We start from the raw sequence: 27,267 nt of genomic DNA, 5'->3' as shown, positions 1-27,267 counted from the left end.
AGTATTATAGTAGTTATATTCTTGTACATAGGAGCAGTATTATAGTAGTTATATTCTTGTACATAGGAGGCAGTATTATAGTAGTTATATTCTTGTACATAGGAGCAGTATTATAGTAGTTATATTCTTGTACATAGGAGGCAGTATTATAGTAGTTATATTCTTGTACATAGGAGCAGTATTATAGTAGTTATATTCTTGTACATAGGAGCAGTATTATAGTAGTTATATTCTTGTACATAGGAGGCAGTATTATAGTAGTTATATTCTTGTACATAGGAGCAGTATTATAGTAGTTATAGTCTTGTACATAGGAGCAGTATTATAGTAGTTATAGTCTTGTACATAGGAGCAGTATTATAGTAGTTATATTCTTGTACATAGGAGGCAGTATTATAGTAGTTATATTCTTGTACATAGGAGCAGTATTATAGTAGTTATATTCTTGTACATAGGAGCAGTATTATAGTAGTTATAGTCTTGTACATAGGAGCAGTATTATAGTAGTTATATTCTTGTACATAGGAGGTAGTATTATAGTAGTTATAGTCTTGTACATAGGAGCAGTATTATAGTAGTTATAGTCTTGTACATAGGAGCAGTGTTATAGTAGTTATATTCTTGTACATAGGAGGCAGTATTATAGTAGTTATATTCTTGTACATAGGAGCAGTATAATAGTAGTTATACTCTTGTATATAGGAGGCAGTATTATAGTAGTTATATTCTTGTACATAGGAGCAGTATAATAGTAGTTATACTCTTGTATATAGGAGGCAGTATTATAGCAGTTATATTCTTGTTCATAGGGAGAAGTAGGAGCCAGAAATGTGTAGGTGTAATTTATCCTCCTCCGCTTCTCTTGATAGCTCATACTTACTTAGTTGGGGGTAGCACTAAAGTACACTAGAAAGCAAGATCTCTATAATATTCCTCTGTCACTATTTTTTTTAACTTAGGTATTAGGACAGACTGGGATTGCTCTTTAATGCGTGCGGATGTTATTGACCAATAATATTTTCTTTTTGCTCTTATCTATTTATGTTTGAAAATTGGATTTTAGATATTTTTGTTACTGAATTTTATTTTTTTGTGAGTTTGTTATACAGTATTTTAGTCGTTTGTATAATGACTACTATTTTTGTTGTCAGATGCAGGTTGAGTCTTGAAGTAAAATGCACTAGTTTAGTAGATTCATGTCCACAAACCTTTTCGGGAGGTGGGGAGGCTAAAAATTCCAATTAAGTGAAGTGGGCATTTATGTTGGCTCACTGCTGGGGTTTGCTGTGACCAGTATTGATTTGCCATATGTTTTGGATCAGTGTGGAAAATCTCCTCCGCTTAATGGGAAGGTTTCAAAAATAATAAAAAATAAAAAGGGCATTGAGCAAATTCTGGATCAGAAGTGAAGGATGCGTAGGTGATGATGATGCACTTCATACTGGAGCAAAGGGACTTTCTGTGAAAGATGATTCTAAAAATAAAAAATATTTATTTTTTGTAGTTTAATAAATTCAGCTTTTTTTAAAGTTTTGGTTATTTGTAATACATTACGTATATATGGAAAAAAGTAACATAACGAGAGATTCATTTATAAAAGTGGCTCATTCTGAGCAATTATAGAAATTCTCAATTTTTTTTTTATTATTTTTTTTTATGGCCGTAAATTGTTTTCAATGTTTGTTCTACACTTTTTAGATAAGTTGTTGTTGGAAAACTTGAATATTGGATGTTTAAAGTAAATGTAATTGATGTAATTTATTTCAGTAAAACCAGGTTTAATTAAATTGGAGAATGTGCTGGAAAGATTGAAGTGTGTGGGAATTTGCCAGCTGGCAACTTAACCATAAAGGTTGACGGTAAAGGCTACATGCAACAGAAGCGGCCATTTTACATCATGCTCCCGTCGTGCAGAAATCAGGCTGCATACATTGAAGTCAGCCATTTTGTAAGATAAATTGAGGCAGCCATTTTACATCATGTTACCATCACACAGGGGTCAGGCTGCGTACAGTGAAGTCAGTCAGCCATTTTGTTACCGTAGCTGAAAAGAGGGGTTTACGTCACGTTTCCATCATAGGGGAATCAAGTTGCATACAGTGAAGTCAGTCAGCCATTTTGCAAAATAAGTTGGGGTTGCTGTTTTACGTCATGTCCCCGTTATACAGGCGTCAGGCTGTATAAAGTTATGTCAGCCATTTTGTCAAATAAATTTAGGCAGCCATTTTATGCCATGTTCCCATCGTACAGGAGTCAGACCACAAGCAGTGAAGTCAGTCAGCCCATTTGTAAGATAAGTTGGGGTTGCTGTTTTACGTCATGTCCCCATCATACTGGTGTCTAGCTGTATACAATTCAATGTCAGCCATTTTGTAAAATAAATTTAGGCAGCCATTTTATGCCATGTTCCCATCGTACAGGAGTCAGACCACAAGCACTGAAGTCAGTCATCCATTTTGTAAGAAAAGTTGGGGCGGCTGTTTTATGTCATGTCCACATCATACAAGAGTCAGGCTGTGTACAGAGAAGTCAGTCAGCCATTTTGTAAATAAGCTGAGGCAGCCTTTTTACACCATGTTCCCATCATACAGGAGTTAGGCCACAAGCAGTGAAGTCAGTCAGCCATTTTGTAAGATAAGTTGAGGCAGCTATTTTACGCCATGTTCCCATCATACAGGAGTCAGGCCACAAGCAGTGAAGTCAGTCAGCCATTTTGTAAGATAAGTTGAGGCAGCCATTTTACGCCATGTTCTTATCATACAGGAGTCAGGCCACAAGCAGTGGAGTCAGTCAGCCATTTTGTAAGATAGGTTGAAGCAGCCGTTCATGTTACCATCATACCGCCCAGGAGTCAGGCTGCGTACAGTGAAGTCAGCCGTTTTGTAACATAAGCTGAGGCAACCATTTTACAACATCCTATCATCATCCAGGAGTCAGGCTGCATACAGTGGAGTCATCTGACAAGTTATGGGCAGCCATTTTCTGTCATTCTGACTGTCATTTTATGATATAGATGGAGATGGTAATTTTGTGGTATTCTGTTGTGATATAGTAATGATAGAAGCTGTGGGAGTGAATGAGGCCGAGCTCCATAACCCTGTAGTGTCGGTTTGCACAACCCTTTGAAGCTTAATATGGTGCTCTGCCATGTTGTGATGGAGGCTATGCAGCCATTTTACCTCATGCACTTATCAAAACTGGTGCAAGGTAAAAGTGGCTCGGTTAGCATAGCAACCAATCAGATTGCAGCTGTCAATTGGGCCTCTCAAAGAGCCAAAAGGTAATTGGTTGCTAGGGGCAACTGCTCCATGTTTTCAACTGTTTTTTTCCCATTTTTTGCAAAATATTCACCTGTAGGTCATTTTGAGGAGGGTCTTTAGCCTAAACGGGGTCAGTGGCCAAGGTCAGACATCGCTATCAGTATTAGGCGGCTGATGGCAATTATTATCACTAATGACTCTTTATTACTGGGCGGCAGAGCCTGTTATTTACATAGGGTTAACCATTGACCCTCTTCCCAGCTATATACCTCTGTAGCTCCACACTGCCCCCTAGAAGACCAGGGCTAAAAAGCCATCACTGTGTCCTAACATGAATGATATTAACCACGGATCCACATTTTCTTGCCATCTTCATGGCCTCGCTCTAGAGCTTTCTCGATTATCATCACATTTCACTCGACAAAATGTCTGCAAACAGTAGCAAAGCGATGAATGAAGCTAGGTGCTGCTACGAAGATGGGAAGATATGAGGATCGTCAAAGATGGACGCCATACTCGACTGAGCTCATCCCTGACACATTCCTGGAAAAAAAACACGTCCCGTCAAATATTTACTTCAAGAAAAATCACTTTCTTAAAAAAAAAATCCTCTTCATTGGGCAAATGGCTGCGCTGCTACACCGCGATCGCTGGTCAAACAGTGGGGGTAGCCCCAGCTTTAAAGGGGTTGTCCCATCTTTAACTTTGGGGGCATATCGATAAGATATGCCCCCAACATGTGATAGGTGCGGGTCCCGCCTCTGGAACCCGCACCTATCCTTAGAATAGAGTCCGCAAAGCAAATGCGGCCGCCCTCCATTCATTTCTATGGGACAGCCGAAAATAGCTGAGCGTTGGGTCGGCTATTTACGTGAGCCCCTTAGAAGTGAATAGAGCGGTAGCCGCGCAGTACGCTTCCCATTCATTTCAATGGGAGTGCAGAAAATAGCGAAGAGCAGCACTCGGCTATTTTTGACACTCCCATAGAAATGAATGGAGGGCAGCAGCGCAAGCGCGGTTCACCCTCCGGCACTTTGCGGACTCTATTCTAAGGATAGGTGCAGGTATCAGAGGTGGGACCTGCACCTATCAGACATTGTGGGCATATCCAGCGATTCCACACTGCTGAATGCAGATGGCGGTATACTGCTACACAATCAGGCTGACTGGTTCTTCAGGAGCCTGGGAAAGCTGGGTGCCATTAGCACCACAATGAGAGCTGTAATAGAGGTTGAAGGCATCATTTAAAACTTGGGGCCCTTCATTCTCTGGGGCCCAGGTGCTGCCTGCAAGATCCTATATTGCTATACCCCTCAATGGGGGCCATATTAGTTGGCATCATACTTGCCAACTCTCCCCGACTGTCCATAAGTGCTCTCTGACTCCTGAAACAGATGCCAATCTCCCAGGGGGCTCACAAACGCACCTCTCCCTGTTCCCGCACTTTCCTCCGCTGATATCTGTATTTTTTTAGTGGGTTTGGGGTAGGGTGACCATATTTTGGTTTTCAAAATGGAGGAGACCTCTTGCAGGAAACTCTCATTAGTAATAGCGCCTGCTCAGCGGATTCCCCCTTCTTCTTGAGAATCCCGGACGTAAACGTTTTTTAGGTCCCAGAAAGAGGGCATGTCCTGGAAAAAGAGGACATAGTCACCTTAGTCTGGGGTCCATTTACTGGCGGGTTTGGCGTGGGTTCTCTTTTTGCTCAGAGGGTCTGGTCTGGAGTCCATATTTATTTAGGGGGGTCTTCTTTACCAGCTTTGGTTTGGGTTGTCTTTTGGTATAGGGGGTCTGGTCTGGGACTCAATTTAATCCCCATTCACATGACCGTATCGGTTTTGCAGTCTGCAAATTTCGGATCTGCAAAATACAGATGCGGTCTGTGTGCATCCTGCACTTTTTGCGGGCCCCATTTTAACATTTTAACAAGCAAAACGGACAAGAATAGGACATGTTCTTTTTGGCAGGGCCATGGAACAGACGTATGGATTCGGACAGCACACAGTGTGCCGTCAGCGTTTTTTGCCGCAATAGTGAAATGAATGGGTCTGCTAAAATGAGGATCGGATGCGGACCAAAAATACAGTCGTGTGAATGCGGCCAAAGGGGGCTTTTTATAGCTGGTTTGGTGTGGGTTCTCTTTTTAGTTTAGAGGGTCTGGTCTGGGTCCATATATATTTAGGGGGGAGCTTCTTTAGCTGGTTTGGTGTGGGTTCTCTTTTTAGTTTAGAGGGTCTGGTCTGGGGTCCATATATATTTAGGGGGGGAGGCTTCTTTAGCTGGTTTGGTGTGTGTTCTCTTTTTAGTTTAGAGGGTCTGGTCTGGGGTCCATATATATTTAGGGGGGAGCTTCTTTAGCCGGTTTGGTGTGGGTTCTCTTTTTAGTTTAGAGGGTCTGGTCTGGAGTCCATATATATTTAGGGGGGAGCTTCTTTAGCTGGTTTGGTGTGGGTTCTCTTTTTAGTTTAGAGGGTCTGGTCTGGGGTCCATATACAGTACAGACCAAAAGTTTGGACACACCTTCTCATTCAAAGAGTTTTCTTTATTTTCATGACTATGAAAATTGTAGATTCACACTGAAGACATCAAAACTATGAATTAACACATGTGGAATTATATACATAACAAACAAGTGTGAAACAACTGAAAATATGTCATATTCTAGGTTCTTCAAAGTAGCCACCTTTTGCTTTGATTACTGCTTTGCACACTCTTGGCATTCTCTTGATGAGCTTCAAGAGGTAGTCCACTGAAATGGTTTTCACTTCACAGGTGTCCCCTTCAGGTTTAATAAGTGGGATTTCTTACCTTTATAAATGGGGTTGGGACCATCAGTTGCGTTGAGGAGAAGTCAGGTGGATACACAGCTGATAGTCCTACTGAATAGACTGTTAAAATTTGTATTATGGCAAGAAAAAAGCAGCTAAGTAAAGAAAAACGAGTGGCCATCATTACTTTAAGAAATGAAGTTCAGTCAGTCAGCCGAAAAATTGGGAAAACTTTGAAAGTAAGGGCTTTTTGACCATGAAGGAGAGTGATGGGGTGCTGCGCCAGATGACCTGGCCTCCACAGTCACCGGACCTGAACCCAATCGAGATGGTTTGGGGTGAGCTGGACCACAGAGTGAAGGCAAAAGGGCCAACAAGTGCTAAGCATCTCTGGGAACTCCTTCAAGACTGTTGGAAGACCATTTCAGGGGACTACCTCTTGAAGCTCATCAAGAGAATGCCAAGAGTGTGCAAAGCAGTAATCAAAGCAAAAGGTGGCTACTTTGAAGAACCTAGAATATGACATATTTTCAGTTGTTTCACACTTGTTTGTTATGTATATAATTCCACATGTGTTAATTCATAGTTTTGATGCCTTCATAGTCATGAAAATAAAGCAAACTCTTTGAATGAGAAGGTGTGTCCAAACTTTTGGTCTGTACTGTATATTTAGGGGGGAGCTTCTTTAGCTGGTTTGGTGTGGGTTCTCTTTTTAGTTTAGAGGGTTTGGTCTGGGGTCCATATATATTTAGGGGGGGAGGCTTCTTTAGCCGGTTTGGTGTGGGTTCTCTTTTTAGTTTAGAGACCTGGGGGTCCATTTTTATTTGGTAAGGGGTCTTCTTTAGTTGGTTTGGTGTGGGTTCTCACAGTTTATTGGTTTTGGGAGAATCTTGGGTCTGTACGTGTTTAGGGGGCCGGGTCAATATTAATTTTGCAGAGTCCAGCAGGGGGTCATGTGCACTGTTTGTGTTTCAAATGCCGTATGTTGGGGACATGTCCAATACAAATGAGTGGGGCATAAACCCCCAATTTTTTTTGTGGCATCCTACACATGTCACTTTCTATTCCTCCCTTTCTAATTTCTCTGAAGTCCCTTCTCACAAGCTGGTTGGTACCCGGCTTTCCCAAAAGCTGATAAAAGTAAAAAATCAGCTGAGTAGAACTTGAGAGAACAGTTCCCCAGTTTTTTCTCTCCAACATCTGCCGCTATATAATCCATCTAGTTTTAATTATGTTAATTGCATTATTCTGTATATACAACAGGGTTGGCATTGCTGGTTATTTACCATTACCACTCGCTCTACGCTGGCAGGAGGGGAGGCATTATTAACAGTTCCAGTGCAGCACTTTGGCAAAAATTTCCACGGCCAAGATAAACGTGTGATTGGCAGCGTTCTCCTGGACAGACGCTGCTGACCGAGGAGTGCTCTGTACCTCAGCAGAAATGTACAAAACCTCAGCAGCACAATCCAGATGACTGCGGAGGAACACAAATAAACCCTGTGAAATATTAATTTCATCAGTAATATTAGAAGGGACGGGACAGAACAGACTGCAGATCAAAAGCGCCCACTTACTTGAGACCACACAGTGCGAGTGGGTTCTTTAAGAGCTCCATACACAGCTATGTGAGGCCTCATACACACCAGGCAGCAATGTGTCATACTCAACCATAATGTCCAGGAGGACTAAGGGCTCCCAGAACAGCTGGCCAGTCTCCTGGGCACCACAACCTCTCTCCATTCCTTAGGTCTTTACTCTTGGGGACCTTTCTAATGTTGAGGCTACCAAAACGAAGAAAAGTGGGTTTCTGCAAGGTCTGATCTTGGGTCAGAATCAATTTAGGTGGTCTGGTCTGAGGTCGGTATTTATTTAGGGGGTCTGATCTTGGGTCTGTACTTATTTAGAGGTCTGAATTCTCTGCTTGTTTAGGTTCGGTCTGATTTCTGGATTTTTTCAGAGATTCTGGTTATGTGGTCTATATTTACTTAAGGGGGTCTGAATCTGCATTTAGGAGGTTTGGTCTGGGGTCTCTATTTAATTAGGGGATCCGAGTCTGTATTTAAGAGGTTTGGTCTGGGGTCTGTATTTACTTGGAGATCGGAGTCTGTATTTAGGAGGTTTGGCCTGTGGTCTGTATTGAGTTAGGGGATTCGAGTCTGTATTTATGAGGTTTGGCCTGTGGTCTGTATTGAGTTAGGGGATTCGAGTCTGTATTTATGAGGTTTGGTCTGGGGTCTCTATTTAATTAGGGGATTCGAGTCTGTATTTATGAGGTTTGGTCTGTAATCACATAGGGGGGTATGAGTCTGTATTTAGGAGTTTTGGTGTGGGATCTGTATTTACTTAGGGGATCTGAGTCTGTATTTAGGAAGTTTGGTCTGGGGTCTGCATTTACTTGGAGATCAGAGTCTATATTCAGGAGGGTTGGTCTGGGGTCTGTATGTACTTAGGAGATTCGAGTCTGTATTTAGGAGGTTTGGTCTGGGGGTCTGTGTTTACTTAGGGGATCTGAGTCTGTATTTAGGAGGTTTGGTCTGGAGTCTGCATCCACTTAGGGGATCCGAGTCTGTATTTAGGAGGTTTCGTCTGGGGGTCTGTATTTACTTGGAGATCAGAGTCTGTATTAAGGAGGTTTGGTCTGGAGTCTGCATCCACTTAGGGGATCCGAGTCTGTATTTAAGAGGTTTCGTCTGGGGGTCTGTATTTACTTGGAGATCAGAGTCTGTATTTTGGAGGTTTGGTCTGGGGGTCTGTGTTTACTTAGGGGATCTGAGTCTGTATTGAGGAGGCTTTGTCTGGGGTCTGTATTCACTTAGGGGATCCGAGTCTGTATTTAGGAGGTTTGGTCTGAGGTCTTTATTTACTTGGAGATCAGAGTCTGTATTTAGGTTTGGTCTGGGGTCTGTGTTTACTTAGTGGATCCAAATCTATATTTAGGTGGTTCGATCTGGGGCAATGAAGGGGGTCCAATGCACTAAGTTGGGGGTGGGGTTCCTATATAAATAGGCGGGCATGTGTTTAAAATCTTTGTATTATGGATTTCTATGGTTGCCATATTATGGCTACATACAGCATGTGGGATGAAGCCATTACAGGAATACCGCACCTACCAAAACTCTGCAAATAATTTTTGCCCATTATTCACATATAATTTTGTAACCAGTTGCCAGCAGATGTGGTAAATGCTTCGTTTTCTTATGCTCATTAGGATCTTGACATCAGACATTGGACCAGAATCTTGATGAGGAAAAACACTGTCCCATCCACACGAGCCATCACTGCTTGCAGCTGTTGAATGGATTACCCCAATGAATGGGACCTGATAAGGGAGATAAATACGTGATGTATTGTTATCTTATCTCTCAGCTGAATGATACATTGTGCCCCGCAGCCCACCTTGCCAAGCAGGTATAGTATGGGGACAATAGACCACCCCTCCCCCGTTATCTCCCCAATCAAATAAACCTAATGTATATTCACAGCGTTCATTTAGACACTTCCAAATTCTTGTGCTAAGTAGTTAAAGTAATTAATCGCATCAATAGGGCTCTTCGGTACTTTGTCATGTAAGGTGAGCACTGTGCAGAGGATATGGTGGGACCTCGGGGTAATGGAGAATCCTGATTGACTTGTGAAAGGAGACAATGGCTCTTGAATGAACTCATTAAGTAACAGCTGCAGGAGCCATTTATAATGTATTTTTCTTCATTACAAAAAAAATGTGTAAAACTTGCCATGAGGTCCTGTAGGGTGGCCATAAAAAAGTAGGGGCTGAGTTGGGGTCCCAGATTTGGGACCAATAGAATGAAGAGCCAAGCACAATGGCGCATCTAATTTGTGGTGCTCCAAAATCATAGACAGGGATCTCCAACCTGTAGCTCTCCAGTGGTGGTAAAACTACAGCTTCCAGCATGCCTTGACAGCCAGCAGCATGGGAGTTGTAGTTATACAACTGGTACAGGTTGGAGAACGCTGCTCTATGACATGTCGAGAGATATTCTGACCATCGAGATGGCTGATCTGCTGACCATCGAGATGGCTGATCTCCTGACCATCGAGGTGGCTGATCTGCTGACCATCGAGATGGCTGATCTGCTGACCATCGAGATGGCTGATCTGCTGACCATCGAGATGGCTGATCTTCTGACCATCCAGATGGCTGATCTTCTGACCATCGAGATGGCTGATCTGCTGACCATCGAGATGGCTGATCTGCTGACCATCGAGATGGCTGATCTGCTGACCATCGAGGTGGCTGATCTGCTGACCATCGAGATGGCTGATCTGCTGACCATCGAGATGGCTGATCTGCTGACCATCGAGATGGCTGATCTGCTGACCATCGAGATGACTGATCTGCTGACCATCGAGATGGCTGATCTGCTGACCATCGAGATGGCTGATCTTCTGACCATCGAGATGGCTGATCTTCTGACCATCGAGATGGCTGATCTGCTGACCATCGAGATGGCTGATCTGCTGACCATCTAGATGGCTGATCTGCTGACCATAGAGGTGGCTGATCTGCTGACCATCGAGATGGCTGATCTGCTGACCATCGAGATGGCTGATCTGCTGACCATCGAGGTGGCTGATCTGCTGACCATCGAGATGGCTGATAGCAGTGGAAAGTGTTCAGCGATTCGAAGTTCACGAAGTGAACTTCGATCTGAATTTCAGGAAAAATTTGATTTGCCACTAAGCCGAATTTCCTTGTGTTTCGTGGTAACAAATTGATTTTCCATGAAATGCCAGTAAAAATACGAAAAAAAATCATACTGACCTCATCCATTTGAGCATGAAGAGGCCACCCTGGCCATCTTGCTTAAAGATCCCGCGGAAAATCTCATACTCAGTGACGTTATCTTCAAGCAAGATGGCCGCAGCGGCCTGTTCAAGATCGAATGGATGAGGTAAGTACAATTTTTTTATTATTATTATTAGCAAACACTAAAAGGCTTTAATATGGTTCTCAGATGCCGATATCAGCAATGAACATGGCATCTTGGGGTACAATGACAGGGGGCAGCGCAATCGCCGTTCCATGTCATTGCACCCGCTATTTACAAAGAAATGCCTTTGTGATGAAGTAATTCGTCAGAAAGCAAATCTTTTTGTAAAATTCGGTGAGGCAGCCAAATCCTCTCCAGCAGTGGCGTAACTGGAACTGACTGTGCCCCATAGCAAATTTTTGAACGTGCCTTCCTCTCCCAGCAGCCCCCTCTTCCCGAGCAACCCTCACTCCTGCGGCTAGTCATGATAGCTATCGCAGGCCAGGTAGCCGCTCCGTCCGTTTTCTACACGTATATACTGTATGTAATGTGACTGTATATAATGTTATTGTATAATACTGTGGAGTCGGCCCTGACAATAAAATCTTTCAGTCCTCCTCCTGGACTAACCCCTTCTGGGTTTGGGCACCGTAGCGGCCGCTTCCCATGCTTCTGCTATAGCTACATCCCTGGCTGATAGCAAACCCTACCTCTCATCTCTATGGAAGAAGAGAGATAAGCGGCATCTCTGGAAACCACAAATCTGGACCTGAAAAATCCAACTTGTCCAATAGATATCTCCTTGAAAGTCATTGGATCTGGGCAAAATTGTCTGAAGCCTATGGCCCCATAATGACCACCAGGGGCGTAACTACCATAGCGGCAGACCGTGCGACTGCTATGGGGCCCAGGGCAAGAGGGGGCCCAGTCTTAGTTGGGACTATCTCCCCTTCTACTAGAGGTGAAAACTTGGTCAGGACTCTACCCTCTAAAGGAACAACTTTTAGCAAATGAGACAGTGGAAAAATTGGCCAAAGGTCATTGAAAGGGGTTTAGATGGAAACCCTTCTGTCCTGCGTGGGGGGCCTGGTTTGATCCTTGCTATGGGGCCCTTACTTCTCTATGTACGCCACTGATGACCACATTTGTCCATTTAGGACACCAGGACAACTTTGAGTTGATTTGTCGTCTTATAGGTGTGTAATTATGTAAGCCCCTGTTTGTGTAGGTGAGAGGCTCTGTTTGCGGATAGCTTACGATGTTCTCCCTTCCGTACACAGAGACGATCCCTCCAGCAAACAAGTCAGATACAAAGTCCCTACACATCCATCACCTCACCAGGTCACATCTGCTGGATGGACGGTGACAGGTCCTACACATTTCAGAGATAATCAGTGCTCCATCTTTCAAGGGCTTTACAAACAATACAATATCAGAAGAATCATTTGGTCAACAGAGGTCACCAGGACAGAAGATCAGAGCTCTGGCCAAAGAAGAATTTTATAGGACATCATCTCAAGTTTTCTTCATCTCAGTTTAACCATATGTCCTATGAGATATTAAAAGGGGTTCCCCTCCCCGATCTTTGCATGACATGAACTCTCATTGATTTCGCTATATATTTGGATAAGGCTATGGCTGATATATTTTTTTTGTTGTATCACCAATGTTGCCGGGATCCTTCACTTGAATTATGCAAACTGGACTTCTCCTGTCCTCCTCAGTGGCTGTGAGATGTCTCTGGCAGCTGATTATCTCCTTTAGCCAAGCTACACATGCTTGTGGCTGGCTATAAGGCCACTATATGGTCCCATCTCATCTGCTACTTCCCCTTATCTCTACATGTTCCCCTCTGTTACTGTCCCCAGGAGCACACTTTGGTGGTTTCCTAAAACCTGGAACAAACCTACCTTCCTCTCTGAACAGTTTTAGGAAAAGAATCCGGCTACAGGCTGCCACCACTAGGGGGAGCATACGGCAGGAAAATTTAATAGAATAGTAAACATACAAAAAAAAAAATCTCCTATGCACCGAGCTCCCGCTAGTGGCAGCTGCAGCGAGACAGAATTTTATAATTTACTCATAATTCAAACTCCAACCCATCCCATGCAAAAGTGTATATGCATAACTGGAGGAAATCCCCTAAAACATCAGGTCCCATCGATCTGTTTTTCCCACTAACTGACCCATTTGCAATCACGCAGAATTTTCCATGCCGGGTCTGTCATCTCTACTTTATTAGTTTTCCAGCAGAACATAATCTGATAAGGAATTACTGCATAATCTCAATGAGAAAACTAGCTCTGGGCATAATATGTCCCAACCTGACTCATTACATGGCTGTTAATTACATTTTCTAGGAAGAATGTATATACAGTACTTCCGTCTATAGGTACGGACCTAATGCACACATCTAGTCTCCGTCAACTTGCAGTCAAAAGGGGCTGAGGAACCCGCCATCCCATGGATTTATAGTAAGGTTCACCCGGTGCCTCCTGGTACATGAATACAATGCCAGAATGACAGTAAAGACTGACAAGTACACAGGGAAAGCAAAGGAAACCAGCAGAGTTTTACTCTGTTACCACTGAAACATGTCAGCCGTATGTACCAACATAAATAGACTGCATGTCTAGCATTTATAAAGGAATGCCTGGTTGGCAGATTGATGTTCATCCTACTCCTACTAGAAAAAAAGCATCAGCGGACATGATTAGTCTCTCCTTACCTTAATGACCCTTCTTGCACTTTGACCTTAAGGCAATAGCCTTGTGGCTCCAAATCAACCAGGTGTTGCTTGCTTTGGTCCTGCACAGCGTCTTCCAGCGACGTTACATGCAAATGTGGCACCGCTTATCTCCTGAACAGAGGCCCAGACAAGTAAAAATCCTACCTATTCGACAATTCTAGCTATACACATGGGACTCTGGCCAATGTACTTTTCAGGTGAATAAAGACTGCCCCCTAGTGGTGGAAATAGTCAGAAAAAAAGATGCAGAGGAAACTAAAGAAACAAAGCAACCGCCATATCCTGCATAGAAGCCGCTGCGGTAGGCTCTTACAGGCCATCGATCAGTTAGAAGATGAAAGCACTGTACATTCCTGGGACATTTAACCATCTGTCGGGGGTTAAAACGTGAATTTGAGATATTTTCTGCAGATTCCATTAGTCAGCCAGCAATGGTGACTGACGCTTCACAGAGCTGACGTTATCTGATATAGACCCATAACTCACATCAAAGGGGCTGAGCTGCACTGATCTATATGGCGGTATTATGTACATATTACATAAGAGCATTATTTAGGCTTGTATGGCAAGAATGGAAGTTTTATTTGGGCAATGCGTGCCAAGATTGTGAGGGTAACATAAAGACAGTGCTATGTGGGCACCGTATGGCAGTTTATTAGATACTGCATCAAGGTATTATTTAGGCAATGTATCTTTTGATATTATGGGAAAACTGTCTGAAAAAACCTACATTTGATAAAATTGGCTGATAAAGCTAAAAACGGATGCCATATATGAGCAGTAGGTCATACTGTGTATAATAACTGCTATGTTGGGGTGCAATCATCGTCCCACACTGCACCAGCTGTACATATATAGTCTTGGTGTAGGTGATAGTTGAACCTTTGCCCCATCTATGACATGTAGACCGCTCTCAGAAGCAAATATTGACAAGACAAACCCTGTTATTTGCTGCGAGCAGCGTCCCCTGCAGATGTGGCGACCTCCTGGTGATTGTATATATTCCTATCACTGCACTGTCAGAGCCGGGGGTCTAGACAAGCGGCATGTGCAAGAAAGAGGACATTTATAGCCTATAGGTGACATTCATCCACCAGTAAAAAAATTAAATAAAAATTATATATACCGGGTTTATATGTCGCAGGGAAATGATGAAAATGGAGATTTGATCAAATCCCTAAGGGAGATGATCAATTCACGGAACATGATGTTCCTTAAAGAAAGTAAGTGATTTGATCATCAAATCCCTTAACTGTTTTAGTGAAAAGTTTTATATTTTTGATAATATAATAATAATAATATGAAATAATATTGTTTAGATATTTGGATCGGAGTCAGACTTTCTCTTCAAAATCAAAGATTTTTTAGTGCCTACTCCCATAACATTGTATTTTTTTCCTGAATAGTACTGTTTATGTGTCCGTTGTAGTTTAAAGGGAACCTGTCACCGGGGTTTTGTGTATAGAGCTGAGGACATGGGTTGCTAGATGGCCGCTAGCACATCTGCAATACCCAGTCCCCATAGCTCTGTGTGCTTTTATTGTGTAAAAAAACTGATTTGATACATATGCAAATTAACCTGAGATGAGTCCTGTACGTGAGAGGAGTCGGAGACAGGACTCATCTCAGGTTAATTTGCATATGTATCAAATAGTTTTTTTGACACAATAAAAGCACACAGAGCTATGGGGACTGGGTATTGCGGATGTGCTAGCGGCGATCTATCAACCCATGTCCTCAGCTCTATACACAAAATCCCGGTGACAGGTTCCCTTTAAGTAGTGGCGCTCAATGACTGTGATAGCTTCTTCTATCCTTTCGCGAGTCCACAAAGGTTTTTCTTTATCCTGCCGCTTGTTCAATAGTTTCATTAAACTGTTCTTCAGATACAACTTCGGTCAGAGTTTGATTTTTTTTTCTATATCTGAACCCATGGCCAGGAGTGTGCCCCCACAGAAATATGCCCCCCCTGCCAGAATAGTATATACCTAGAATCAGGGGCGTCGCTAGGGCCTTTTATCGCTAGGGCCTTTTATCACTAGGGCCTTTTATCACTAGGGCCTTTTATCGCTAGGGCCTTTTATCACTAGGGCCTTTTATCACTAGGGCCTTTTATCAGCGAACTGTGAGAGCTATGGGATAAAGGACCTTTGATGACATCATCACCATGTGACCAGTAACATAGCAATATTACTGGCCACATTACTGGTCACATGTCTATGAGGTAATCAAAGGTCCTTCGACTGCTTTCTTTTTTTCCCCAGGACTCCATACTTGTTTATTTCATCTTTTCACTAAAACCAAATCACTTACTTTCTTTAGGGAAATCACCCCAGAGAGATGTTATTTTAAACATCTGTGAATTGATCATCTCCCTTAGGGATTTGATCAAATCTCCATTTTCATCATTGTGACATATATATATACACTGCTCAAAAAAATAAAGGGAACACAAAAATAACACATCCTAGATCTGAGTTAATTAAATATTCTTCTGAAATACTTTGTTCTTTACATAGTTGAATGTGCTGACAACAAAATCACACAAAAATAAAAAAAATGGAAATCAAATTTTTTAACCCATGGAGGTCTGGATTTGGAGTCACACTCAAAATTAAAGTGGAAAAACACACTACAGGCTGATCCAACTTTGATGTAATGTCCTTAAAACAAGTCAAAATTAGGCTCAGTAGTGTGTGTGTGGCCTCCACGTGCCTGTATGACCTCCCTACAACGCCTGTGCATGCTCCTGATGAGGTGGAGGACGGTCTCCTGAGGGATCTCCTCCCAGACCTGGACTAAAGCATCTGCCAACTCCTGGACAGTCTGTGGTGCAACGTGACGTTGGTGGATAGAGCGAGACATGATGTCCCAGATGTGCTCAATTGGATTCAGGTCTGGGGAATGGGCAGGCCAGTCCATAGCATCAATGCCTTCATCTTGCAGGAACTGCTGACACACTCCAGCCACATGAGGTCTAGCATTGTCTTGCATTAGGAGGAACCCAGGGCCAACCGCACCAGCATATGGTCTCACAAGGTGTCTGAGGATCTCATCTCGGTACCTAATGGCAGTCAGGCTACCTCTGGCGAGCACATGGAGGGCTGTGCGGCCCTCCAAAGAAATGCCACCCCACACCATTACTGACCCAATGCCAAAACGGTCATGCTGGCATTGCTGGAGGATGTTGCAGGCAGCAGAACGTTCTCCAAGGCGTCTCCAGACTCTGTCACGTCTGTCACATGTGCTCAGTGTGAACCTGCTTTCATCTGTGAAGAGCACAGGGCGCCAGTGGCGAATTTGCCAATCTTGGTGTTCTCTGGCAAATGCCAAACGTCCTGCACGGTGTTGGGCTGTAAGCACAACCCCCACCTGTGGACGTCGGGCCCTCATATCACCCTCATGGAGTCTGTTTCTGACCGTTTAAGCAGACACATGCACATTTGTGGCCTGCTGGAGGTCATTTTGCAGGGCTCTGGCAGTGCTCCTCCTGTTCCTCCTTGCACAAAGGTGGAGGTAGCGGTCCTGCTGCTGGGTTGTTGCCCTCCTACGGCCTCCTCCACGTCTCCTGATGTACTGGCCTGTCTCCTGGTAGCGCCTCCATGCTCTGGACACTACGCTGACAGACACAGCAAACCTTCTTGCCACAGCTCGCATTGATGTGCCATCCTGGATAAGCTGCACTACCTGAGCCACTTGTGTAGGTTGTAGACTCTGTCTCATGCTACCACTAGAGTGAAAGCACCGCCAGCATTCAAAAGTGACCAAAACATCAGCCAGGAAGCATAGGAACTGAGAAGTGGTCTGTGGTAACCACCTGCAGAACCACTCCTTTATTGGGGGTGTCTTGCTAATTGCCTATAATTTCCACCTGTTGTCTATCCCATTTGCACAACAGCATGTGAAATTGATTGTCACTCAGTGTTGCTTCCTAAGTGGACAGTTTGATTTCACAGAAGTGTGATTGACTTGGAGTTACATTCTGTTGTTTAAGTGTTCCCTTTATTTTTTTGAGCAGTGTATATATATCAGGAGTGAAAGAGGTAATAACAGTAAAGTGCAGCAGGTGCAGTAACTATGTTGGCCTATAGGGGGCAGCGGATAGCTATCCACTTATGTGATGACGTTAGGGCGGACAAGGCTTCAAGTGGTAGGGGCAGTGATCAGGATAGGATGGGTATGGAGGCAAGTGGGAGGTCCCAGACTGATAATGATGGGCAGGCTTCCTCAGCAGGACAGAGTATTTCAGGAGAGGAGTGTGGTGATCTTGCTGGAGGCAGCGACTTGCGCTTGCCCATTCATGCAATGATATAAGGACATGGCTGCCAGGAGCAATAATGTGAAGTGAGGAAAGGATGGAGACAATTTGAATGAGTAGCAGGGGTTCCAGCAGCACAGAGTATTTCAGGAGAGGACCGTGCTTAGCTGAGGGGGGGAGGGGCAATATCCTGCCTGCATATAATAATGTTAGCGAGGACGGGGCTGTATGCGACACCATCATGAAGTGAGGAGGAGAGTGGAGACATGAAGGAGGTCATAGGGGGAGCCGTGTTCCCCAGCGGCACAGAGTATTTTTTTTGCTGATGCTGTTAATGAGGACAGGGCTTCATGTGACCGGGGCAATACTGTGCATGGGGAGGGGGAATGTAGACAGGTGGGAAAACACATAGTGGAAGGCATAGGGTCCCCCAGCAGCACAGAGTATTTCAGCACAGGTGTGTAATGATCTTCATGTGATGATGATGAGCAGCGTTCCCAGCAGCACAGAGTATCTTTTGAGAGCAGTGTGCTGTCCATATGAGCTCTGGTGACCTGTCCAGCTGGGCGATTCTTTGATACAGCAGCAGGGTGCCATCCTCTACAGCGCAGAGTATTTCAGCAGAGTGACAGATCACAGACTGACAATCTAACAAGTCATAAAACGCATCACGAAGGCCTTGTCCCAGCTCTGTGGACTGCCATGTTTACCAGCCTGGCTCCTCCATGGGTGGCTGGCAGTAAAAATACAGCAAATATACACGTCTCACTTCTGGTGCAAAGAAATAAAAAAGAAAATTCAATATGACGGAGAATAAATCCGCACACAGGACTCGGCCGTCTCTGCCTCTTCTCACCGACACGTCCATGATTTATCAGGAAGGTGTTGCAGCCTTTCATGAGGCAGGTGATTCATCCCGCCAACACCCAACTATCCTGGCACATCTTCACTTGGAATATTTTATTGGCCCCCAGGAAAGTTTGGTTTGGAGATGGATTTAACCCCCTGGTGACAGCAATGAGCTCATGGAGTCAGATCTTGAGGCTCAGGAACAGGACTGGTTCTGTAGGAGGCCTGGGGATGGACATCCTCATCATAAGACCAAACTTACTTCATCTGCTGCAAGACTGTGCCAGTATCTGTCATGTGGGCACTATATGGCGGTTTTATTTGCACAATGTATTGCCTTGAAAGGCGGTATTATTAATAAAAATAAGTCATCCCTCTGATCAGATGCAAAAAAAAAAGTTTATTAGAGTGTTAACCCTAACATGTGAAAGTAAAAAATACTGAATTCATGATAAGAGTCCAGGAAGCTGAGATACGGAGCGCTGTTTGCTGGGGTTCTTCCATTGTAGAGCTGCTTTACCTGCTTCTTTTCTGGCTGTGACATGCCACCAATGCCCGCTGCCAGCGGTGCAACATGTATATCCATACTAACCAAAAAAGGGAAGACCTCCACAGACGACGTCCTGATGTCCGAACCAGCGCCGCTCATGGGGCCTGAGACTGAAGAGGTCTGCAGTCTCCTAGAGCAAAGAGAGGTATCTGCAGTCGGGGTCTCTATTAATTCAGGTGGTCTAGTCTAAGGTCGGTACTACTGTGGTTTAGAGGGTCTGTACTGGATCAGTATTAGCTTAGCGGGGGTTGTGTGATGAAACATGTTCTACATTTTTCAAACCAGCACCTGGATGTGAATACTTTTTTAATTGCATGTAATTAAAAATTTTATATAGCCACTGAGCTATCAAATAAAATATATCTGTATAGCGCCACCTTCTGTTTGTTCTTTACCTTATTTTATTTTGTCAGTCTCACTGAGCTGGTTGCACACGCTCAGTTTACGGTAAATATTCAACGGTCAAAAGGTGCAGCAGAAAGGACCCCCCCTTCCCCCCCGAGCTATCAGGCTGAAGATAATCTAGCAGAGCCATTGGAGCAATGATTGTGGAGATCTCTGGATCCAAGTGAGGTACAGGGCTGGGTCCAGCTTTATTTTAGAAAGGTATTGTCACGTACTGTATGATGTCTGCTTTTCATTTTTTGCATCAATCATGGCATAACCCCTTTAAGGAGTCTTTTCTAGGATCTTTATTTAGGGGTCTGGGATCTGTGTTTAGGGCATCTGGTCTGAGGTCTGCATTAGTTTACGGGTCTAGACTAGATTTGTATTAGTTTAAGGGGCCTAGACTAGGGGTGTACTCATTTAGGGGGTCTTGTTCTGTATTAGTTTAGGGGGTATGGTCTCGGATCTGTATACGTTTTTTTTGATCCGTATCAATTTTTGTTTCTAGTCTGGGGTCAGTCTTTATATAGGGGCTCTGGTCTGGGATCTATATTTGTAAGGGAGTCTGGGTCTGTATTTAGGGGTCTGCATATATTTAGAAAGTATAGTCTGGGTGAGATCTGTATTAATTTTTGGGTGCAATGTAGGGGGTGATATGCATTCATTGTAACTGAACTAGGTTGGGGCCTGCCTAATATAAGGCATATGTACAGTGCTGCCCATAATTTGTCATACCCCTGGCAAATTTTGACTTAAAGTTACTTTTATTCAACCAGAAAGTAATTTTTTGACGGGAAATGACATCGGTGTCTCCCAAAAGATAATAAGACGATGTACAAGAGGCATTATTGTGGAAGTAAAACCATTTCTCAGCTTTTATTTATATTTGAGCAAAAACTGTCCAGTCCAAAATTATTCATACCCTTCTCAATAATCAATAGAAAAGCCTTTATTGGCTATTACAGCAATCAGACGCTTCCTATAATTGCAGACCAGCTTTTTGCAGGTCTCCACAGATATATTTTCCCATTCATCTTCAGCAATGAGCTCCAAATCTTTCAGGTTGGAGGGTCTTCTTGCCATCACCCTGATCTTTAGCTCCCTCCACAGATTCTCAATTGGATTCCAGTCTGGACTCTGGCTGGGCCCCTCCAGAACATTAATGTTGTTGTCTGCTAACCATTTCTTCACCACTTTTGCTGTGTGTTTGGGTCATTGTCATGCTGAAATGTCCACTGGTGCCCAAGGCCAAGTTTCTCTGCAGGCCGCCTGATGTTGTCGGTGAGAATACTCATGTATTGCTCTTTTTTCATGGTGCCGTTTACTGTGATTAGGTTCCCTGGTCCATTGGCTGAAAAACAGCCCCAAAGCATTAGGTTCCCACCACCATGTCTGACAGTGGGGATGGTGTTCTTTGGGTTGAAGGCTTCTCCTTTTTTACACCAAATGAAGGAAACATCATTGTGACCAAACAATTCAATTTTTGTTTCATCTGACCATAACACAGAAGACCAGAAGTCGTCTTCTTTGTCCAGATGAGGTTTTGCAAAGGCCAAGTGAGCTTTTGTGTGCCTTATCTGGAGAAGTGGCGTCCTCCTTGGTCTGCAGTGTGCAGTGACGTTGGATTGTCTGCCTTGAGACATTACCTCCAGCAGAGCCCAGATTCACCAGGACGGCCTTGGTGGTGATCATTAGATTCTTCTTCACCTCTCTAACTATCCTCCCGGCCAGCACAGGTGTCACTTTTGTCTTCTGACCACATCCTCTGAGATTTTCCACAGTGCAGAACATCTTGTAATTTTTAATAATACTTTGCACTGTAGCCACTGGAACTTAAAATTATTTAGAAACGGCCTTGTAACCCTTTCCTGACTTGTGAGCAGCCACAATGCGCAGCCGCAGGTCCTCACTGAGCTCCTTTGTCTTAGCCATGACTGTCCACAAACCAACTGCAGAAAGCTGCTGTGTTTCACCTGTTGAGTTGATTAAAACAGCTGTTCCCAATTAATCAGGGTAATTAGGATGCTTTAGAACAGCTTGGACTATTTGGAATGGTAGAGAACTTTAGATTTTCCCACAGACTGTGACAGTTTGTGACGGGTAAGAATAATTTTGGACTGGACACTTTTTGCTCAAATGTAAATAAATAAATGTTTTTTTTTTCCCACAATAATGCCTCTTGTACATCGTCTTATTATCTTTTGGGAGACACCTATGTCATTTCCCGTCAAAAAAATTACTTGCTGGTTGAATAAAAGTAACTTTAAGTCAAAATTTGCCAGGGGTATGAATAATTATGGGCAGCACTGTATATATCCACCACCCACAACATGTACCAGCCACATCCCCCCAATGCACACTACCACCATACTACCAGTGTACATCCAGCACCCCCAATGCATACTACCACCATACTACCAGTGTACATCCAGCACCCAAAGAAGTGATGCTAGAACCTCAACATGTGCTAAACACCTTCCCCCAACATGTGCCAGCAGCCGCAGCCCCGCCTGTGTGATGTGCTGCACAGATGTTCATTTCGCTGCTGGTGGTTGATGTCATGAATTGCCAGGTGGGTGCGTGCTGCAGCCTGTGACAGCAAATACAACCCCACGGCACATGTTTCTCCACGCTGGATTTCTCCTCCATTGAAGTCAATAAGAGAAAAACAAAAAATAAAACTGCCGCTTTACAAAATGCAATGTTGGGACTAGGAATTGTACAATAAAGCAGCAGCACAACCCAGCCTAAGCCTAATACACATCAGTGATGTACCTACCATAGAGGTAGGGGAAATGTCTACCATAGGACCCATGGTTTGAGGGGGACTAAAAACAAATTGTTTCCCCTGTCTACTGTAACACTGTCATGGTGGTTATCTGCTGCCACCACTAGGGGGAGCTCATCTCATACAGATGAATACAGCTCCTACTGATTTCAATACTAGCTGTGTGACTCCCCCTAGTGCCTCGCAGCTATGCAGAGCATCGCATTCTGGAGACTGGCTGACACATTAAATGCCGTCATCAATATAGCGGAGAAAAAAGCAGATCACCCGCCACCCACTGCAGCTGCTACAGCATGACCCCCATCATCTATTAATCCCTATCCTCTACCACTGACCAACTCTCTATGCCCCCACCTCCACTCAGTGCTGGTTAATGCCACCCAATCCCCTCCATTGTGACCCTCAAACTAGTTCACCCCAACATTTTTAACTCTTCTGATCTCACTGTGAACCCCATGGCGGAGCTAGAGCCGCCTTTACGGCCCATATTCTACTGATGAGCTCGGCGCCCCCTAGTGGTGAAGTTACATAGAAAAATAGCCACAATTGTCATAAACATATCATAAATCCTCGTTGCAGCAGGGTATCTACGCCCCATATACACAGACACTCAGAATGCACCATAACACAGTCCTGCCCGACTGTCCCGCATCCTGCTGAGGTCACTGAACTGTTTATTTTAGCGGCAGATTCGGTTTGCCTTCCTATCCCCCGGAAATGACCATGCAGCTTCATATGCCTATTGATGGGGAGGTCATGGGAAATAGTTATGTATGCCTAGTTACACTACTCAGCCCAGTAAACCTTCCAGCTACTGGTACAGTGGAGGCTGCTCCTGAACTGTCCGGGATGACAAAGGGTTAATGCCGCCTGCTCATTGGACTGAGACATCAAAGCCCCAGCCGCTAATTCTCTGTAATTGTTTAACTAGCGGCTGTTAGGGAAAAGGTATTACTCCATCACCTAGCAATTAGCTGCAGAACGCTCCTGGCCGCGGTGGGCTCTGCAGTGCGACCTGACCCCAGGCTGACATTTATTGACCAGGCAAATCGGAGACTTCTGTGTCTTGGTGAAAATTAGAAGTTCTCAGGGCGCAGAACTAAAGCAGGAGAGAACAATACTTAAAGGAGCACTCCATAAAAACTAGTTGAATAAAAGTAACTTTAAAAGTTTAAAAGTAACTGTGCTAGGGCTCATGCACGCTCCGTATAGGCTCCACGCATATGACTTTATGCCTAGTGCAGGGCTTAAGTGAGGAGAGTGTGACTCACAAATGCAAAGACCACCAAAGAAAGAATCCCTGTGTCATGCTCCGCCCCTTTAGGCCCTGCACTAGGATTCATACCATGCTTTAGTTTTGCCTGGAGTGTCCCTTTAAAAGGATTTCCCGAAACTTACATAATGCTGAGCTATCCTCTGGATAGGTCATCAGTATCTGATCAATGGGGGTCTGACACTCGGGACCCCACAGATCAGCTGTTTGAGAAGGCACCGGCGCTTCTTGCAGCTCACAAAGCACAGCGCTGTACATTGCATAGTGGCCGTGCTTGGTACTGCGCCCTGCCCCATAAACTTCTATGGGGCCATGTGACCAATGAATGTGACGTCGCTGCAGGAAGGCCGTGGTGGCTCTACTGCAAGCGCTGTTGCCTTCTCAAACAGCTGATCGGCGGGGGTCCCGGGTGTCGGACCCCCACCGATCAGATACTGATGACCTATCCATAGAATAGGTCATCGTATATAAGTCTTGGAAAACCCCTTTAAAACATTATACAGAGCATTATACTGGATGACGCTCTCCACCCTGATAATATATCATTGAGAATTTGTATATTTTATTTGTACAAAAAAGTTTCAAAACACAGTTTTTATATTACCTTTTAAATCAACAATTTGTATCAAAGAAGGAATTGAACAGGTCTCTGTTTTCAGTGCTTTACTGCCTCTCCCTGACTCTGAGACGACACCTGGCACCCTCCATGGGACGCAGGGTCCCCGTATCCAGGATCTTAAATGTCTGATCCTCCACCAGCTCGAAGTCGAATCTCTGCAGCAGCTTCGCCATCACAACTTTTGCCTCCATCTGCATTGAAGTGTTAAAAATGTCAGGCATTTATCTTCATGATCACAGGAATAGACTTCTTCATTACCATTTCCAAGATCTCTGCTTGCGGTCAGTAAATGAGAACATTCTTATTTACTTCCAGGAGCTTAGGAACAACCACAGTCCAAATGCTTCTCACAGCTGGGGGTTTGTTACCATTGTACCCAGTCTACAAAATCCTCGGTGAGCTAAATACATCACCAGAAACTCTCTCTCTCTCCTGTCCTGACAAATTTGTTACAATGTATCAACGCAGGTAAAAATGTATCAGCCTGGAGTGGATTTCCTTCAAGTGATGCATTTGGAGACATTTTGGAACAAAAGGCAATTTCTTCGAAATCAATAGAATGGGAATCAATGAAACCGAAAACTATCTCTGTACCTGTGAAAATATTTGTCCTATGCAAGAGCGCGATCCGAGGGAAAACGGGAAATAGGTGAAGTACGGTCTGTGAGGGAGAAAAAGGAAAAACCCTGAAGACATTTCGTATACAATCCATAGCTTAAAGAGGTTCTGCCACGAAAAATATTTTACGTATTTCAAACCAGCACTCGAATCTGAATTCTTTTGTGAATGCATGTAATTAAAAATGAAGTATAACTACTGATCTATTCAATAAACTGTATCTGTAGAGCGCCACCTGCCGTTTGTTCTTTTACTTATTTCTTGTCCACCTCATTGAGCTCATTGAGGTGGTCACACATGCTCAGTTTATCTTCTGTTAGAAGCTGTGGCAGTTACAGGGAAAGGGCTGCAGAAGAAAGACACGTTCCCTGAGCTGAGATAGGGACACAGATTCGGCAGAAAGGACACACCTCCTGAGCTGTAATAGGGAGAGAGCTGCAGCAGAAAGGACAAGTCACCTGAGCTGAGATAGGGACACAGAGACGGCAGAAAGGACACACCTCCTGAGCTGTAATAGGGAGAGAGCGGTAGCAGAAAGGACAAGTCCCCTGAGCCGAGATAGGGACACAGATATGGCAGAAAGGACACACCCCCTGAGCTGTAATAGGGAGAGAGCGGTAGCAGAAAGGACAAGTCCTCTGAGCTGAGATAGGGACACAGATATGGCAGAAAGGACACACCCCCTGAGCTGTAATAGGGAGAGAGCGGTAGCAGAAAGGACAAGTCACCTGAGCCGAGATAGGGACACAGATACGGCAGAAAGGACACACCTCCTGAGCTGTAATAGGGAGAGAGCGGTAGCAGAAAGGACAAGTCACCTGAGCTGAGAGAGACACAGATTCGGCAGAAAGGACACACCTCCTGAGCTGTAATCGGGAGAGAGCGGTAGCAGAAAGGACAAGTCACCTGAGCTGAGATAGGGACACAGATACGGCAGAAAGGACACACCTTCTGAGCTGTAATAGGGAGAGAGCGGTAGCAGAAAGGACAAGTCACCTGAGCTGAGATAGGGACACAGATACGGCAGAAAGGACACATCTCCTGAGCTGTAATAGGGAGAGAGCGGTAGCAGAAAGGACAAGTCACCTGAGCCGAGATAGGGACACAGATACGGCAGAAAGGACACACCTCCTGAGCTGTAATAGGGAGAGAGCGGTAGCAGAAAGGACAAGTCACCTGAGCTGAGAGGGACACAGATTCGGCAGAAAGGACACACCTCCTGAGCTGTAATCGGGAGAGAGCGGTAGCAGAAAGGACAAGTCACCTGAGCTGAGATAGGGACACAGATACGGCAGAAAGGACACACCTTCTGAGCTGTAATAGGGAGAGAGCGGTAGCAGAAAGGACAAGTCACCTGAGCTGAGATAGGGACACAGATACGGCAGAAAGGACACACCTCCTGAGCTGTAATAGGGAGAGAGCGGTAGCAGAAAGGACAAGTCACCTGAGCTGAGATAGGGACACAGATGCGGCAGAAAGGACACACCTCCTGAGCTGTAATAGGGAGAGAGCGGTAGCAGAAAGGACAAGTCACCTGAGCCGAGATAGGGACACAGATATGGCGGAAAGGACACACCTCCTGAGCTGTAATAGGGAGAGAGCGGTAGCAGAAAGGACAAGTCCCCTGAGCTGAGATAGGGACACAGATACGGCAGAAAGGACACACCTCCTGAGCTGTAATATGGAGAGAGCGGTAGCAGAAAGGACAAGTCACCTGAGCCGAGATAGGGACACAGATACGGCAGAAAGTACACACCTCCTGAGCTGTAATAGGGAGAGAGTGACAGCAAAAAGGTCATGCCCCCTGAGCTGAGATAGGGACACAGATACGGCAGAAAGGACACACCTCCTGAGCTGTAATAGGGAGAGAGCGGTAGCAGAAAGGACAAGTCACCTGAGCCGAGATAGGGACACAGATACGGCAGAAAGGACACACCTCCTGAGCTGTAATAGGGAGAGAGTGACAGCAAAAAGGTCATGCCCCCTGAGCTGAGATAGGGACACAGATACGGCAGAAAGGACACACCTCCTGAGCTGTAATAGGGAGAGAGTGTCAGCAAAAAGGTCATGCCCCCTGAGCTGCCAGCCTGAAATAAATATAACATAACAATTGGAGCAATGAATGGGGAGATCTCTGGATCCATGTGAGGTGCAGGGCTGGTTCTGGCTCAGTTAGAAAGATATTATCATGTCCTATATCAGGGGTACTCAACTAGTTTTATTAAAGGTCCACATACCAGGGTCTGCAGTAAGGTGAAGGTCCGAGCTGAACGCCAACAGTAAAGATGCCATGCGATCATGTGATCCATGCACGTGGGGCGCTCTGACGTTATAGTGGAGCGCCCCGGGTAAGTCCCAGAATTAGTAATGGCC

General features: G+C 44.5%; 1 protein-coding gene across 3 annotated transcripts in view; it reads right to left on the bottom strand.

Annotated features, from left to right (window-relative positions):
* Positions 1–27,267, bottom strand: part of LOC120982490 (cholesterol 24-hydroxylase-like) — a 74,356-nt gene that overhangs the window by 21,271 nt on the left and 25,818 nt on the right. For 2 of the 3 annotated variants that reach the window (XM_040412680.1, XM_040412682.1), the window contains 3 exons: positions 24,871–24,937; positions 24,262–24,467; positions 19,225–19,339 (listed from right to left, as the gene is read on the bottom strand). In XM_040412680.1, coding sequence (XP_040268614.1) covers positions 24,321–24,467; positions 24,871–24,937 — 214 coding nt within the window. In that variant the 3' untranslated portion in view covers positions 19,225–19,339; positions 24,262–24,320. Of the gene's footprint in view, positions 1–19,224; positions 19,340–24,261; positions 24,468–24,870; positions 24,938–27,267 lie in introns of those variants that run through there. The other variant, XM_040412681.1, reaches the window with a different exon arrangement.

Source organism: Bufo bufo, chromosome 11 (assembly GCF_905171765.1).
Source record: "Bufo bufo chromosome 11, aBufBuf1.1, whole genome shotgun sequence".
NCBI lineage: Eukaryota > Metazoa > Chordata > Amphibia > Anura > Bufonidae > Bufo > Bufo bufo.
This window is presented reverse-complemented; position numbering and strand designations above follow the sequence as displayed.